Source organism: Fukomys damarensis, unplaced genomic scaffold (genome assembly GCF_012274545.1).
Source record: "Fukomys damarensis isolate Sample0158 unplaced genomic scaffold, DMR_v1.0_HiC HiC_scaffold_13, whole genome shotgun sequence".
NCBI classification, from domain to species: domain Eukaryota; kingdom Metazoa; phylum Chordata; class Mammalia; order Rodentia; family Bathyergidae; genus Fukomys; species Fukomys damarensis.
Window position 1 is genome coordinate 35,058,664 of NW_022900925.1, and position 18,389 is coordinate 35,077,052.

Sequence of the window (18,389 nt, forward strand, 5' to 3'; positions counted from 1 at the left end):
TTTTGAGACAGGGTCTCAACTATGTAGTTGAGACTGACCTGGAACTCACTATGCAGCCCAGGCTGGTCTTGAACTCACAGCCATCCTCCTGCCTCAGCCTCCTGAGTGCTGGGATTACAGGCGTGTGCCACCACGCCCGGCTTAGTTTGGTTTCTGAGAAGGGTCAGAGATCAGTTGTTCACTTCTCTCTTTGGAGTCCAAAAGGAACCCAGGCCTGTGTCCTTGCACCCTGCTGCAGAAGGTGCTCCTGGTCACACGTGACAGTGTCCTGCTCTGGATTTCCAAGGCCCCAGAGCCACACTTCCTGTCTCACAGGAAGGACAGCAGGGGAAAGAAAGGACGTGGACCCCAAAACCTAGCCATAGCGGCGTGTGACATGCAGGCCCCGTGGCCGGTGCTTCTCCTGCTTACTAGGTGACCGCAGAGGCACCACGGAAATCAGTGCATCTGGGCTAGAATTGAACTGCACAGAACACATTTGTAATTTTTCCATTTTGGTACCACGACGAGATTAAGTGCTGTCGCCTGAAAGGATCAAGGAATCGAGTTTTCGTTTTCATTTTTATCATGGCAGATACATTTACATTCTCCGTTTTTACAAATGCAAAGAGCAGCCCGGCCACTTTCAATAATTTATTTTAAAATCAATGCTAATGAGGTTGCGTCTCGTCCGTGGGCGAGTTTTACAATAAAGTCTGATTTATTTAGAAAAGATCTCGGGTGTAGAGTCCCAGCTAATGGCGGGGAAGGAGGCGGAGCAGCAGGGATGGCGACCCTCCAACTTCGGATCCAATTTGTAATTCACAGCGGAGATCTGACCCAATTTACATTGATTAGAATTGGGAGGAAGAGGCAGCTGGGCGGGCAGCGGGGGCAGAGACAGCCTCTCCGCGGAAGCGCTTCGAGACGGAGTAGCTCGGCGTCAGCAAAAGAGCTGCTCCGGGCCGGGGCGGCCGGTGTCCCCAGCAGAACACCCGGCTCTGGCCCTAATGTCTTCCACCCACACAGTGAGTCCCGCGTCCAGAAGGAGAGGAAGGAAGCCTCCGAGTACCGGGAGGACAGCACACAGACAACCGCGTTTAATGGGATGTAGATCCGCTCTTTCACCCCGCCGTTATCTCCCAGTTTCTCAGGGTGGCTCGGGGAGCCCTGGAGGCGGAGCTCAGAGCCGTCTGGTCAAGCCGGGGCGGGCGTGGTGATGCACTCCGGAGGCTGAGGCAGGAAGATCACCATGCGTTCTAGGCCACCCTGGCCTGCGCCGTGAGACCTGTCTGAAAAATAGAGGGGAGGATGTCCCTGGCCTTCTTCCCAAAGGTTCCGTTTGGTGACATCCCCACGGGGAACCAAGACAAGCCCGTACTATGAGACCCAGAAAGAGAAGGGACCGGAAATTCAGTCAGGAATCGGAATCTCAGTATTCAGCCCTTAAAACATTGCGTCCTGTGCCCCATCCACAGACAGAACATGTGTGCGTGCGTGCGTGTGCGTGTGTGTGTGCGTGTGTGTGTGTGTGTGTGTAAGAGAGAGAAGAGGAGGTGCTGGTGGAAAGCACCGTGAGTACATTTTTGCTCACCTGGCCCCGTGTGTAATGTGACTCTGGTCCCTGGCCCTTCCCTAAAAGCCCACTCCCTGCTGCGCTGAGCAGGGTGCAGCCAGCAGGAAACAGGCAGAGCTCTTGACTTGGGCCACACAAAACCTCACCTGGAGTTAGACACCAGCACCGCCTCCGAACCTATTTGGTTTGGTTTTGTTTTGGGTTTTTTTTGTTGTTGTTGGTTGTTGGTTTGTTTTTTGAGACAGGGTCTCACTATGTAGTTGAGACTGACCTGGAACTCGCTATGTAGCCCAGGCTGGTCTCGAACTCACAGCGATCCTCCTGCCCCAGCCTCCCGAGTGCTGGGATGACAGGCGTGCGTCACCATGCCCAGCTCTCAGAACCTATTTGGCCTCTTAGCAATTAATTAAAAGCCCATTCCAAGTGCCCTCAGGAGCTCCGACTGCAGAGCGAGGCAAAGCCCCAGGTACAGGGGCATAAAGTTAGGTACACGACCGGCTTCCACCACAGTCCAACAAAGACCAGCTAATTGCTGAGGGGTGAGGGACCTGCCTCCATCACACCCCGCGCTGTCATTCCCCATTCCTCCAACCAGAGAGACGCCTGCCTGGAGACAGTAAATGTGGTGGAGAATTCCAGAAAGGAAGGAGAGATGGGTTGAAGGAAAAGATTCGGATTCTAAGGAGAAGCACTTCAATAGTCCATGGGATCAGAGGCTTCACAAGAGACGGGACCCTGAGAGCCTTGTCTGTGGCTTGTCCCCAATTCCTAAAGTGTACTTTGCGTGTAGTGAACACTTCAAAATGTTTGTAAGAGAATGAAAAGAGCTGAGCATGGTAGTGCATCCCTGTCACTCTCAGCCCTTGGGAGGCTGAGGCAGGAGGATCGCCACAAGTTCAAGGGCAGCCTGGGCTACATAGTGAATGCAAGACCAGCCTGGACTGTATAATGAGACTCTGTCTCAAAAAAACAGAAAAGAAACTGAAAGCGAAGAGGGGCCCCGTTGAGGACCAGAGCTGGTTAAAACGAAACAACACCGACAACAAAACACTATCTGAAATTTCCTTGAAGGAGAGAGATTGCTAATGCTGATGCTCTGTCCCTTCAGATGAAGAGCTTGACCCGGCGGAGGAGCGTGGGACTCAGCGGAGAGGAGGTAGGAGAGCACCTGGGTGCCCAGCGCGGGGTGGGACATCCCGGCTTAGACTAGGCCGGGGCGGGCAGCCCGGAGGGCCCCAGATGAGTGACCAGAGGGCCGCACCGTTCACTGCTCCCTGTGACGCGGCTCCCGGAGCACTGCCGATGTATCCTGGAGAGTCTGGGAAAGCGCAAGCAGGTATTTATCTTCCCCTGTCCGTACCTCTTGTGTCAGTGCAGTGAAAATAGAACGGCGTCATCCCGGGGACGGGGACGAACGGGAACCTCTCCTCTGTGCGTGTGCAGGGGGAACGGAAACGCGTCAGCCCTGGAGGGTGAGCGGGGCGAAGGGTAGGACTGCGTGGCAGAGCCCACTTCGGGTGGCCTGGTCCGACCCCGGGCACATTTGGAAATGGATACGTATCGGTTCCGTTGAACACGGAATTACATCTTCCCATCTCGGACTGTCAGGGCCGGGCCCTCCCCAGGCGGCGGCCCCCGGAGCCTCCTTAGCAGGCCAAGGACCTGATCCTCCCTCCTGGGTCAGGGGTGCTGTGGTTACCGGGGCTGCGGAGGATGCGTCCTTCCTCGCAGCAGAGCCCAAGTCAGGCCTGAGGTAGACGTAAGGGTCCAGCTTCTTCTAAGGGAGAGAGAGAGAGGTCAGAGGTCAAGTAAGAAGTCACAGGCAAGGAGTCCGGGCGCGGTGCCGCACGCCTGTCATCCCCGCACTCGGGAGGCTGAGGCAGGAGGATTGCCAAAAGTAGGAGGCCAGTCTGGCCTACACAGAGAGACCCCGTCTCAAGAAAAAATTCAGCTTGTCTCCCACCTCATTTCATTCCCTCCTTCCACCTTGCTCTAAGTTTTTCATCTGGGAGGCGAGAAACATTTTTTTATTTCTTAATTGTTCTAACAGGTATAATTCAAATAGGATTTTTAAAAGGAAAAGAAAAAGGAAGCCCTTTTGTTCTCCTGCTTCCTGCCTCCGAAATAGGTGTTGTTCAAGTACAGCGAGCTCTAAATATGTTTCCGAGGTTTATATTCCCACCCATTATGATGATTGGTGACTTTGTGATTAAAAAACAGGAGGACTTTTTCGCTCTGTCTGCAGAATTCGAGGCAGCAATTTTTATTATTTGTTTACTTATTTATTTATTGAATTTATATGGTGCCTTTCTACCAGAAGAGCTATAGAAATGGCAACAAATACGTCCTTCCAAACGTCATCACTTAATTCTACGACGGTAAAATACAGAGTTCTGGGAGAAGGGGGAAGGCAGGCAGCCCCATGAAGGCTTTTGAAAGACTAAAGCCAAGCAGGGTGGCGCACGCCCGTGATGCCAGCACTCGGGAGGCTGAGGCAGGAGGATCCCATGAGTTCAAAGTCCGCTTGAGCCACCTAGTGAAGACCCTGTCTCCAAGGCAGGGAGTTGTGGGATGGTGTGATTCTTAGGTCTTAGACAAGCTACACGAGTTCTTCATTGAGTTCTTCTCCGAGGCTAATGTCTCGGAGGAAAGAGAAAATGTAAGCGAAGATCCTGTGGCCAGCAGGGTCACCGTTAAAACCCAGGTACTTTCTCGCAGCCTCTCGTGGACCCCGTTCCTTAGATGGTTTCCGCGTGGACCTGCTGCCATGTTTAATGCTGGCTAGATCTTATCAGGGAGGGAAAGGAATTCGGTTTACCCTTATCAAGTGTTAATGACCCTGTGCAGGGCAAGTTCTTTTATTTTATTCTGTTACCTCGAAAATCTATCACAGCCTTGTAGTATTGATTGTTCAGTCCCTAAAGAGCTCGGTTACAGCCTGACTGTTAGTAACAGGGTTATTTTAATGAGCAATTCTTCAACACCTCCTATTTTCTCTCATTTTCAACCTATCAGCCCAACAGCCTAATACTAAGGTCCTGAGAGCTTATCTTGCTTCCTTCTCAGGAAAAGGTGATGCCCGGGCCGGATGTGGTGGCGTACACCTGCCATCCCGGCACTCGGGAGGCTGAGGCAGGAGGATCACTGTGAGTTCAAGGCCAGCCTGGGCTATACAGGGAGACCAGGTCTCAAAAAAAAAAAAAAAAAAACAAAACCACCAAAAATCAAAAAACAGAAAACAAAAGAATATACAATAACACCAGCCTGGCCTCCATTATAAAAGAAACAACTACCGCTGATTTCAAAGAACTTGGCACGGCACGAAAAATGCTTTGCGATAGATACCTGCGAAAGCAAAAAAGCGCTACGTTTCCCAACCTGTCTGCTGTCCTTTCCTGTGACATTTTGTTTGCTTGAAGCTGTACTTCCCCGACAAGGGATAAAGAAAATAAGACCGCGCCCAGCACCTTTTTTTTTTCTCCAGAAAAATCCCTTCTCAGCTGGGCTAGCAATTTAAAAGCAGCGACCATCTCATTAGCTTCTGTAGCACTGTAATTGCTGTTAATTGTTATAACTGTTTTAGTTATTAGTGGTGTCATTAAGGCTCTAGGTTCTCTGTCTGTTTTATGCTGAATATATTAGTGCTTTGCTTTTGAATTACCAGGCTTTATTTAGTGCAGAGTGACGACGTTTTTTGGAGAGACATTGAGAAATACTGGCATTAAGCTTTATTCTTTTGTTTTTCATTCCAAATGGACAGGCTGGAAAAAAATAATTAGATGGAATAATGTCCTCGAAATGAGAATGAGGATGTTTAGAATTAATTAAATGGTCAGACGACCGCGCCATCCTGGTCTCAGGCTGCTGCCAGAGCAGTGTACACTGAGAAGGTCCCAAATCCAACCCACAGAGTAAGCCTCGCTCTTTAGCTCCTGATTCCTCTCGTCGCTAAAGAAAACAAAGTCCAAGCCGGGCGTGGTGGTGGCACAGAGCTGTCATCCCAGCACTCAGGAGGCTGAAGCAGGAGGATCCCTGCACGTTCCAGGCCAGCCTGGGCTATGTAGGGAAACCTTGTCTCAAAAAGAGAAAAGTAGGGCTGGGGATTTAGCTCGGTGGTTTCACCACCTGCCTTCCAAGCACAAGGGCCTGCATTCGATCCCTGATACCAAAAGAGAGAGAGAGAGAGAGAGAGAGAGAGAGAAAGTAAATAAATCAAGATAATGATAAATGTAAATCAGAGTCCATGTGCAGTGACTGTCTGTAGGCCAGATAACTTTAGGACAAGGCTGAACTCACCATGCAAACTTGAGAACTCTCAAACTCTCGCTCAAACTCTTTGGGACCGAAGCCCTCCCTCCCTCCCTCCACCTCATCTCCGGGCCTCCAAGAGACGCTCGGCAGGACACATTTCTTAACTAAAGCTGAAGGTTCCCAGAAGCCTTCCCCAGCCCCTCGGACGGTGTTCGAGTCCTTACTGCACGCAGCAGCCGCGGTAATCAGAAAGGAGATTCCTGGAACTGTCTCACGGTGCCTGTGCACCGTGTGACCTAGGGACGGTGCGTTTGGTTTGGATGTCAAGGGGTGAATTAGTGAAGTTGTAGGCACACATGCACGAAAACGCCGGTCACGCACATTAAACTGGGATCTGATACAGAGTCTAACCTTAGCCAGGTAAAGAATTGCTCCTCAGTGAAGCCAGGCGAGGTGGCGGACGCCTGTCATCCCAGCACTGGGAGGCTGAGGCAGGAGGATTGCCACATGTTGGAAGCCAGCCTGGGCTACATAGTGAGTTCAGGGCTTAGCCTCCAGAATCCTGCCTTCTTACCACTCAGAAATACCAAGTGAAGTCTTAAAAATCTATTCTCATGGAAATGATTTTCCCTCCTGTATATGAACCCACGAAGAATATCGATGTCAATTTACGTCTCGTTCCTAAATTTAGTCAAAAGCAGGGAGCAACATCAACCAGTTACAACCAAAAATGCACAATGTACCCTCGGAGAAAACTAGCTTCACTTTTCAGGGACTTGTGTATCTCCGTTGTTTCGTGCACCGATAGCCCCCAAAAGAGATGCTTTGTCTTTTCAATAGTTGGCGTTTTTCTCTCAGCCTGTTTTTCCTCCCGACGAATTCTTAACTCTGGCAGAATGTTTCCACTGCAGTTATTTTGTTTGCTGCCCTCTATTGTCTGCTGCTCACACAAACACTTTCCTGTTCAAGGAAAACATGCCCAGGTTTCTGTGTGACATTTTTACTCCTTTGCAATGCCAGTCTTAGTCCAGTAGTTCTCTCTCCCGGGTTGTTTTGCTTTGGTTTGATTTTGCTTCGCGGGGAGTGAGATGAGTCTCTCCATGTAATCCAGACTGGCTTTGAGCTAGGTGGCCCAGGCTGGCCTCAAATTCAAAGCGATCCTCCTGCCTCAGCCTCCGGGGTGCTGGGATGACAGCTGTGTGCCACCACCACGCCCAGCTTGTTTCTTTGTTGTATTAGAGACTCCTACTAAAGTTCTTTTCCAGAGACATACAGGGACTTGTTGCCCTGAGCCTTTATTGTTTGAATTGCTCGTAAGTTAGGAACAAGTAGGGGGGAAAGTGAACCTGCTCCCTGGAGGGACCAAACAAGTCAAGGGAAAATGGGGGTTGGCGGAAGCACCGGTTCGCAGCACGGTTCCGGGGCATCCCAGGGAACACAGTCTGGGCCCAGCAAACACGTGGCTCTCTTGCCATTCAGACCTCCAGGCCTCGGGCCACTTGGTCTCTGGTGTTTCACCTTTCCGGGTAGCGGGGATCGATACAAGCCCTTCGCTAGGAGGAATCGATGGCTGTCCTTGGCCATCCACGCTTGCTGAGGAGCCCAGTAAACCTCTCCAGGGCTTCCAAAGCTCGGTGCGTCTCTGCTGCTTTCATTTTTAATGCAGATCAGTTCGCTTTCTGTCCCCACCACCCCACCCCCGGGGCTGGCGCATAAATCTCGCAGACACAGCCAGATCTGGCAGAGGGCCCAGCCCCCCAGATCCACGCGTGATGGATGGGACCCCCTCCCACTGCTCCGCCTAGAGCCGGGGTGGGCGTGCAGGGCTCGCGTGGGACGTGGGCGGGAAGAGCCCGGATGAAGCATCGCCCCTACGCAGGTGCGGGGTGAGGGGGCTTAGCCTGCGCCCCTGGGAGCTCCGAGCAGAGCCCCTCAGACCGGCAGACACCGGATCAGGAAAGTCTGGCAGAAAAGCTCTTTGTGCGGCGTATTTACAAGCCCACTGAAAAATCACCAGCCTGATATTCTTTTATTAATAGATAAATATGTTACTGGGTTGCTCAGCAGCATCCTACTAGGGGTGCTCTGTAAATATTTAATGTTAGTTAATGATCTTCCTCTCCCAGAACCCTTTGCTCGCATCTCAGCTGCCCCCCTCATCTTAGGCCTCCGGGGGCCGTGTCCGACCCCCGCCACTTTCCATTTGCGGCCACAATTGTGGCTCTTTAGGAAAGACTGAGACCTTTTAACTCTGTTCCTCTTCTCTGACCAGTGGATTACGCCAGTTATTACCAGGGCCTGTGGGATTGCCCCGGTGACCAGCCGGATGAACTGTCTTTTCAGCGCGGCGACCTCATCCACATTCTGAGCAAGGTAAGCATGTGTAGTGTGCGGCTTGGACCCAAAGTCGATTTCTTTTTCCACTTATTTTTCTCTCTTTTGTACTGGGATTGAACCTGGCGCCTTCACACTGAGCTGTGTCTCTCCCCTCAGCCCAACTTTAAAAAAATAATAAAAAAAAACATGGTCTCACAAAGTCACTAAATTGCCCAGACTGGCCTTGAACTTGGCAATCCTCCTGCCTCAGCCTCCCAGAGTGCTGGGATGACAGGTGTGCACCACCACGCCTGGCTGGTTTCGTCACCCTCAAAGAGCTAGTCACCAAAGCCAGCATTAGCCTGTGTTACTCTGGCTGGGTAAGCTGCCTGATTCCTTTTCTAGACAGATGAGACTGTAGTGTAATTACCCCAGGGAGGAGGAGTCGGGCGCAGTTGGTTTGAGTGCAGAGAGTGCTAGGCTGGTGAATCCACCCCCCTAACATTATCCTCTTTCTCAATCAGAAGCTAACCCCAGGCCCAGCAGGCTAGCTCGCTGATTGTTGATCAGAAATGGTCAGGTTTTGGGGGGTTTTTTGGTACTGGGGACCGTATGCTAAATTCACAGCCCTTTTTTTTTTTAATGCAAAGGGCCTGGGGTGAATCCCCAATACTAGGGGAGGGAAAAAGGATGATTTCCAATCCTTCTTTGGTATGAAGAAGATGCCAGACTCCTCCTGTTAAGAAAACCTCGAAGAGCCCATCAGCGGGCCGAGATAACAGGTTCCGCTCCTCCAAGAATTTATTTAAAAGGCCTCGCTCTCTCTGCAGCCAATCAATATCTACAAACGTATTTTCAAATAGGCACCGTTTGCTCTTTAATTGCTGACTATGTGAATTCCGTAAAGGAAAATTGAAAACCCATTGTATTACTAACCCATCATTTACGGTTTATATTCTTTGAATGTCGGGACTAGCTCAAGAGTCTGGGTTTGAAATATACCGTTAGCTCCTTGGGGAGCCGAGCAGGTCTGACCCGAACCGCCTTCCCGTGGACCCGGTGGATCCGTAAGGGAGGCCCTAGCCCTCCGAGGGGGGCGCACAGGAAAACCCTCATCGTCCCCCGATTCCCCTGGATCGATTCCTTAACTCGGTGCTGCGGCCCCAGGACCCCAAGCACACATCGGGAATGGACACCGGCCCGGTGGGTCTCTCGCGTCGAATTTGTGTGCATTACCGCGCTGGCATTCGGGGTAATCGAGTTATCCGCTCAGGTGTGACCGGGCCTGTGTTTGCCTGGAGCCGGCAGGTGAACAAATTAACTGTTTACATTGTCTGGAGGCGCCTGCAGCAGGCAGGGGAGCGGAGCCAGGCTGTCTGCCGGCCTCACCCGCTCTCTGTCATGATCATTTTGTTTGTTTCGCTCGTCTTCCGCCTTTGTTAATGGATTCTCGCTGGGGGTCCCTCTGCTCCAGCTGGAAGGGGCTGTGGGCCTCAGTGGCTGCATTTTTAAGAACTCGGAGAACATGAAGGGAACCAACCCCACCTGTGTGTTTTTTTAGACCTAACCTCTTCTCTTTCGTTACTAAAAGATAATCCAGCAGAGTTTCATTCCATCCAAAGCAAACTTGCGGCCCTGGTTCTGTCAGCTTCTTTCTTCATCCTTCTAGAAGGTTCTGAGTCCATTTTCATGACTTACCATTGTACTACTGCATTTCTTGTGTTTTGGGTGTGTGTGTTTGAGACAGGGCCTCACTGTGTAGCTCAGACTGGTGGCCTGGAACTCACTATGTAGCCCAGACTGGTCTCGAACTCACAGCGATCCTCCTGCCTCAGCCTCCAGAGTGCTGGGATCACAAGTGTGTACCTCCAGCTCCGTTTCTTCCTCCCAGAGGCGATTCCAGCTTCCCCTGGATCCACGTTGCTAATCCCTGCCTATCGAAAAAGAAAAACAGAAGCTAGGCGTTCAGTGGAACTTTGCCTTGCAAAGCTCCATCCCGGTGAACTTTGGCTTGGGGAAATCTTGGATTGGATTCACCTTGATTCTGTTACCTGACTCGGTCAGGAAGAGTCGCAGAACGTGAAGGGGGCTTCCTGACCACCCCGTCCATTCACTTGCCTCAGAGGCCTGCATGAATCAGTTCAAGCAGACCAAGGAGGAGATCCTGCTAACCATCCGCAGCCAGCCGGCTCTTCGGAAACCTGGCCATCTGGCTCTGGAATTATCTGTGTGTCCTAAACCCATCACTCAGTGGTCCTGGCCACTTCCCGTCTGCCATACCAGGACGACAAACAGACGGTCTGCAAAGCTCGGTTTTCTCACTAGCCAGCAGAGCCGTAGTCCATCGGGAAAGGCTGGCCACACAAGGACCTGGAAAGTCCCCTCCTGGAGTCGTGTGGCTCGCCTGGCCGCGAGTTGATCTCTTTCCCAGAAAGGCTCCTTGCATCTCCAGCATCCCCAATCTAACCACGGCGGCCGGATACTGCGAAACCGCCAGAGAGCTCCAGAAATGCATCTTCACCACTGGGCACGGAGGTGCACACCTGTGATCCCAGCACTTGGGAGGCTGAGGCAGGAGGATTGCTGTGAGTTCAAAGCCAACCTGGGCTACGTAGTGAGATCCTGTGTCAAAAAAGAAAAAGGAAATTAAAAATAAGGGCCGGGAGTAGCTCAGTGGCACCCGTGCCTGCCTGGTAAGCACAAGGTCCCGAGTTCAATCTCCAGTACTCCCCGCCAAAATTCAAAATACATATGAAATAAAAATCCTTTTGTCTTTAGTTCTCATAGACACCTGTGGTTACCTCTTTCTCTTTGTCTGATAAAAGAAATATTGCGAAGAGGAAGCTGGGCCGGAGGATTAAAGACCCTTGGATAGAAAATAGGACAAGGGGTAGGGGAAGATGACAGTCAGCTTTGGGGCCTGGGTCCCTGCTGTTCCTAGCAGTTTTAGGGGCTTGTTTGTTTGTTGTTCTTGGGAACTGAACTCAGGGCCTTGAGCAGCCTAAGCAGGTCCTCTACCACTCAGCTGCATCCCCGGCCCTCTTTGTATTTTATTTTGAATCTCACTAAGTTGCTGAGACTGGCCTTGAACTTGTGATCTTCCTGCCTCAGCCTCTAGAGTGGCTGGGAAAACTGCTGCGTGGCACTGTACAAACTCTGCTGTTTCTTTTTTGTTTTGTTTTGTTTTTGTTTTTTTGAGACAGGGTCTCACTATGTAGTGAGACTGACCTGGAACTCACTATGGAGCCCAGGCTGCTCTCGAACTCACAGCGATCCTCCTGCCTCAGCCTCCCGAGTGCTGGGATGACAGGCGTGCGCCACCACGCCTGGCCGTTCTGCTGTTTTTTAATAGACACCCAGGAAGAATCCAGCCTTGAATCCTGGGATCCTAGGACAAACCTCACGGAAATCTTTGAGTCTGGCCTTTGGGATGATCCCAGAAAGAGACATTTATCCCTTTTCTAAAAAATAAAAATAAAACAAGCTCTCCAGAGAAAATGGTTGGCTTAGACTGGGCAGGAGCGATATACCCCCTTTATCCAAAGGCTCATTACCTGACCTGTCCTCAGAGAGTGCAGGTGACCCCAGAGTTACTGACGTGACTTAGAAAAGTGACTTAACTTGCTAATCCTCAATTTCCTCACCAGTAGTATTTCTATCCAAACAGTTGCTATGATACTTCCACGAGACAATTTGTAGAAAGAAGTGCCTGGAACCCAGGAGAAAGAGATATCCTACGGCACAGAGGCTCTTATGTGAGTCTCACTTTGTAGTTAAGGCTGGCCTTGAACTCACTAGGTAGCCCAAGCTCACCTTGAACTCTCAGGGATCCTCCTGCCTCAGCCTCCCAAGTGCTAGGATTATAGGCATGTGTCACCATGCCCAGCAACCGTGCTTTTCCTGTTCTGAGCCACTTCATCCTGATGTCCGAGAGTCGCCAAACGTCTCTCCCAGGACAGACTGGAGCCATCAGCCTGTGAAACTGTAACCCAGAGCACAGTCAGCAGGGTCTTAAAATATATGAAAGGGAGATTTTAATAAGGAAGCAGAGCCAATCGTCCAGCGGACGTTCCCATGTCCCTCTGGGGCCCAGATATTTCCAAACAGCTCTCTCTGGTCAGGGACCGAGTCTCCCTTCCTCCCGGAAACAGAGCTGGGACACAGCTCGGGCCACAGCGGGGTGCCGGGTGCCCTTCAGCAGCTGCAGATTGCCGTGGCAGGCGGGGGGCGTCCTCAGACGTAACCAATGGCTCCCAAGGGTCCCCGTCCCATAATGACTTCCGACGACGACAACACCGCGACCGCCACCGCGCTCAGGTTGGAAGGGAGCGGGAGAGAGGTGTTCAGAAGGCCTGTTCACTCAGCTGCGTTTTAATTTCTTTCTCAATCTTGTCTCAATTAATTTCCCAGAATTAATCTCACGGAAGCAAATTCGGCAGCACAGAGGCTGTGGTTTCAGTGTGGCGGTCGCTCCGCCTGAACGTGAAATAGGAGCTAATATAAAAACCCATCTGCTGCCTCCGAGACACAGGCCGGCCGGCTGCCGCTCCATCCTGTCTCATCCCAAACCTCGACCGCGGGTAGAGGCCGGGGCGCGACAACAGGTGTGCTTGGAAAAGCCATTTAGCCGGCCACCGGGCACGGCAGGCCAGGGGCTGAATCTTCCTCCTCGAAGGAGTGCTGGGCCCTAGCTTGATTCCTCTGATGGGAGGACCTCAGGCCCCGGGGTGGACAAGCACCTCTGTGGTCACTGGTTATACAGGGGAGGAAGAGAGGCCAAAGCTTCTGTTTGGGGCACAAATAGATCACAGGTCTCAGCTTTCACAGACACGACCCTGACTTCCCAGGGAACATTCCTTCTAAATAGTAAAGGTGCAAGCTGGGCACGGTGGTGCACACCTGTAATCCCAGCACTAAGGAGGCTGAGGCAGGAGGATCCCTGAGTTTGAAGTCAGCCTGAACCCCAGAGAGAGACTGCCTCAAAAAACCAGAGAGAGGAGGGGGAGAAGCTCTTTCTTCATGGACTACAAAGGAAATGGGGACCCTCCCTGAGTGTAAGGTAAACTGAGGCAGGAGGCTGTATCACCTGGGCTTGGGTTTTGGTGCTCCAGACTCTCCCAGTGCTGCGTCTCCATGGAAACCGGCCCCAGAGCAACAAGTGCGGGGTCTTCTCGGATGATGGAAACCAGGAGCCTAAACAAGGTCCAGCTCCCCAGGGAACACGGGCCTCACAGGTACAAGGCCGGACCCACTTTGGCACCTGGGCCGGAGCTGCTTAGACTAAGATCGGACGCCGCCCCAAAGGCAGCAGCCGGCCCAGCCCGGCCTCTCCGTGAAGCCAGCAGCCTGACGTTAGGATGGGGTCTTTCCCCACCTGCCCCTGCAAGGGCCCGTCCTGGCCCGGAGAGAGCTGCCCGAGGTAGCAGATCTCCTCCCCTGATCGCGCCCACAGCCCTGGTGGAAGCAGAGCAGTTCGTTGCTCTTCATCTGCTTTCGCTGCAAGTGCTTTCCTTTCTTGAATTCGGGGCCGAGGGAAAGGAGAAAGGAGGTGGTGTCTGGTGACATCTAGTGTCCGTTCGGGGTCGATCAGGCGCGGCGGCTGGGGGATGGGCGGGGTGCGGGCGAAGGGAGTGGGGCGCCCGCGGCGGGGGCCCCCTCGATGGGTCGGTGCGGTCGGAGCGGCTCATTCAGCCCTGACCTCCCCGGCGGGAGTGGCTGCCCCCTATTTATGACGGCCCGGGAGAGGGGCGCGCCCGCCACCCCACTTCTTGTTAACAAGCGGCTCAGCCCGGATGGGGGTGCGGGGTCAGGCGGGAGGCAGCGGTCACACACCGGTCAGATCCGGGAGAGGCCGCCCTTCCCCCGACGGAGCCAATCGTCTAGAACCAACCCTGGCAGCCTCATCCCCTCCAGGTAATTTTTATAAATGAGGGGACGTCCGATGGGAGAGAGGACAAAAGGGGAAAGAGGTGTGCAGACCTGCTAACGACCCCCTCGGCCGCGCCATGTGTGAGAAACCCCATTTTTAAAGAGGAGAACACAGTGGCACGTTCCTCTTCAATCTCCTTTTTCCTAAACTGTTGGCCTAGACAGGACCGTTCATTTTCAGCGCACACACGCGCGCGCACACACTGCAGGCAGGTGGAAAGCCCTGCACCAGATAATTAACTACAAGGCCCCAACAGAAATGTTTACCTAGAACCAGAGCAGCCATGGCAGGGCCGGGTTAATCCCCCGAATCACACGATGCTTTCCAAACTCCAGGGTAAAAAAATTCCAGCCATTTATTTTGCAGTGAATTTATAACAAACGCTGTTAAAGGCTTCGTCTTTTGACAGAGGTAATAATAAATTCACTCCTAAAGACGGTAGTTTAATTCCTTATACCTCCAATACTGTACAGAATAAACCATATTCATCACTGAGTAATTTTTTACCACATAAATCTTTAAAACTAACCGGTGAAGGCTGTTGAGACTGAAATATTGTGAATTTATTAGATGTGCCCATGTAGTATTGGATTCAGAGGTGTCCATTCGAATATATTACGGGGAAAATTTGTGTCTTTAGCTGTGACGTGCTCTCCATTCGCCGCCGACAGTGTTATAACAAGCAGCTTCCCAGAGCCAGCCGCACGTTTATTAGACAGAGATTTAGTAATAAACCCCTCACTAATCTGCCAGAGAGGCTGGATGACATTTCGGTGAGATGCCCTATTTAAAAGGAGTCACGAAAGCTTTGTTTCTGTGTAATTATTTTCTCGAAAGAAAACCCAGCCTCCCCCCCGCCAAAGCCCTTCTGCCACACAGTTCCTTTTGGTTTTTTCTTTTCTTGTTTGAGTTTCTTAGTATTATCCTGGTGTAGCTCGCCCACGAAACTGGAAAACTATGGAAACAGATCGTGGCCTCGTGGCAAACATGGGTGGCAGTCATTTCTGTGAGGTTCTAGGATTTCTTGGGGCATTAGAATCCAGGAAGCTGGAATTTGTAGGTGACCACAGATGCGTGGTATGTAAGACTAATGAAAAGGCCCTCTTAGTTCTCCGACTAGAAATAACAGTCAAGGGTTTCAGAAAACTCACCGTTAACATGTTTTCCTCTTTACCCATGCCAGATACGAGTACGCCTCTATTATCTTAATATGGAGAGAAAATTCTACACCTGGTAGATGAGGAGATTCTGAACTTTTTCTCATGATGTTTTACAGGCGTGGCATTTAAACGAACCAATTGACTATATCAAATCACATCCTGTGTCATTAAGGAAACGTGAATATGACTAATATAGAAAAAAAATTTTTTTTAGTGCGTGGTTTCTCAGTTCCTACGTAGATTCGGTATTGGGAAGAGTTTCAGATGTTAAAGACTCCCATGGAGCATTCCAAACTTGCCATTTCTTTTTTAATAAAGTAAAATCTATTAGGTTTCTGTTAAAATTTTTTTTTAAAAAAAGGAGAGTCACCCCAGCAGTGCAAGAGCGCAGCCCATCAGAATGAATGTTAGGAGACACAGCCTGGCTGAAAAGATAAGCATAATACCAGCAATTAATATTCAGCATTGCACATTCCGGTCAAGAGGGTGGATGTGTTCTTTCTTCTTTGTGATCTGGCTCCTAAGCTGAGTGTGTTGGAAGCCAAATTCTGAGCTCTTCTTTTTGAGCTGGAGGATTAAGAATTAAAAAAAAAAAAAAATCAACCCAGCATCAACAATCCTACTCCATCTGTAAATGAGTAAACATCTTGATTTTATAGCTGTTTGCTTTGTAAACCTAAGGAATGAAACAAAAATTACTGGATGCCTAAGTAACACTTTAATTCTGAATTCATTTACGCTATAGCTGTGTAGTTGTCACAAACCATAATGCAGTATTTAATTAAAATAACAGAAGTGCATCAAGATTGTCCTGGAGTAGTGATCACCATATAGTCTGTGCATCCGTATTTTATTTATGAAATGGCCTTTTCAAAGGTGCAAAAGGATAAACATTTGAAACTTGCATTTTTAGAAAGAGTCCCTTTTTTTCCCCGCACCCCTCCCTGCGTCTTTCGTTTTTTTGGGCTTTTTTTTTTCTTCCTCCTATATGGGGAGGGGGAGTGGAACTGTTTTGCTGTGGATAAAGATCTCTCTTTCTAACTCCTGCATTTCAACTATTGACCTCCCGAGACTTCCGGCTGTGAGGTCCCTGCCTGGGCTGTCGTCATGGAAAGGGTCGCCAGGCTGGCAGGAACCCCAGCCAGCTTGGGACATCTCAGGGCTGAACTGGACGTGGATTCCAGGAGGGGAGGAAGAAGCCCTTTCGGGGCCCTCGGTGCCTGTTCCCACATCATCTCCCCGGCACCTCGATCCCCCGCGTGCAAACACTCGTTGGGTTCCCACGCGTGCTTGCCCCGCTGCGTGGATTCGCGCCCGCCGCGCCTCTCCTTCCCCTAAGCGCGCGGTGTCTTCCACGCACCCACATTCATCTCCTCGTTCGAATCGCCTGTCCCATCCACCTCTTTGTCTGAAGAATTATATTCAGCAAGGTCCCGATTTATAGGAAATAAATAATGAAAGTGGAACGGATGGGGAAAGATAATCGAAACATTCAAATTGTTATTTTTCACTGTACAAACAGAGCCGCCGCAGTAAACACCTTGCAGAGGCGTGGCTGGGTCCCTGAAAAGCAATGCCTTCTTATTCCAAGTGGGTCCTGTCTTCTTTCCTGTTCAGCTCTCCTGCTTTTGATCTTCCAAGATCTGACCATTTTTAGATGGTCACTCTGGTTCTTACTCTTTCTGATGCTTTATTTCCCCGGTAGTGACAAGTTTTTGTTGTCACTTAACCTCCATCAGATAATCCTCAGAATTATAAAGCAGGAATCGTCACAGTCTCTTCTGTAAAGAGAGGAGGAAAAAAAACAAAACAAACCTTGTTTTTCTGTACCCTAAAGATCTTCCAATAATGATATCAGATCACACACCGGATCCTCCAGCCCGGGTCTTTTGGAGAGAGGATTTCTCCCTCACACTTGTAATTATTTTAGCCCCTTTCACAGGTCACATAAAAAGTTAATTTCAATCGCTGCTAATTTCCGTCCAACAAGAGTGCAGTACTTCAAACCACCCAAAATAATTGGATTCAAAACAAATTTAGGAAATTGAGTGTGTTAGAAAGCAAATAAAAATATCCTTTTGGTAAGGAGGAGAGTAAAAGTAAAAATGGCCTTCTCCCCTCCACTTTTCCCTTCACAACTTTGCCATTAAAGTTGCACCTACAGCTGGAAGTTTGTCCGTGAAAAATGGTCATTTTGCTTCTCTGCTCAAAGAATGTTATTAAAATGCTAATTTAAAAGAAAAAGGAGTTAAATATCTAGCGATGGTGCATTCTAATTGCAACCATAATGAGCTCTCTAAATGTGCCTGCCCCTGACACTCGGAGCATAAACAGCAGTAAACAGATCATTAGTACCGGCGTTCATTTATTCTGGCGACCTTACCATGACCCCACCGAGGGTAGGGTGAAAAGCAGGTGGATCTGGCTGTGACACCCCCTAGAGGGATCCAGGAAATGAAGCTATAAGCTGTTGTCATGGAAACGCCTATGCTTGCAGATGATGTAACACACCGACCGGCTGCAGGGCTCCGCCACTGGGGCGCTGAACTTTCCCTCGCCGGCACCATCTTGAGGATTAAATTATTCATTTATTTAATTCACAAAGCAAAAGGAATCCTAATTTTCTTGGTGATGTGCAACACTCTTCCGTGTGTCTAGGGCCTGAGTAGTGACTTATGCTCCCCCCTCCACCCCGGCTCTGAAAATCCGCTCCCACCTCCTACATCCCAGAAACCCCAAAAAGCCAAATCGAATCCGGTGCGACCAAGTGGGGCAAAGGTGGCAGCAGAAATCCGTACTTAAAAAGCAAAACATTAAAAATATAGACAGTGTCATTTCCGGATGGGGGCGAGTTGGCCAGGGACTAAATGTATACCCTGGTCCTGAACAGGATGGCTTTGTTAGACCAGGGCTGGGACCCTGGTGGCCTAGGTGAAAGAGAAAGAAGCCTCCCGACCCCAAACAAGCAACCTCACCCTTGCAAGGTGCGAGAGGAAGGGAGGAGAGGGCAGGGCGCTGTTCACCCCTCCCGTGTCCAATGGACAGAATCGAGATTAATAAAAATAATTCTTCGGAGAATGATTCTACTCTATCCTAGCTTGTTTTGCACCGAACAACCTCAATAACCTTACGGCAACAGCAGAATAACTTTTCTCCTTTTTTTTTTTTTTTTTTTTTT

At 50.4% G+C, this 18,389-nt stretch overlaps 1 protein-coding gene across 1 annotated transcript in view; it reads left to right on the forward strand.

The window, feature by feature from the left end:
• The window catches only part of Skap1 (src kinase associated phosphoprotein 1), a 231,336-nt gene that overhangs the window by 207,757 nt on the left and 5,190 nt on the right, over positions 1-18,389 (forward strand). Inside the window, exons 12-13 of the mRNA XM_010620111.2 lie at positions 2,664-2,711; positions 8,079-8,179. Of these exons, the coding sequence (XP_010618413.1) occupies positions 2,664-2,711; positions 8,079-8,179 (149 nt within the window). The remainder of the gene's footprint in view (positions 1-2,663; positions 2,712-8,078; positions 8,180-18,389) is intronic.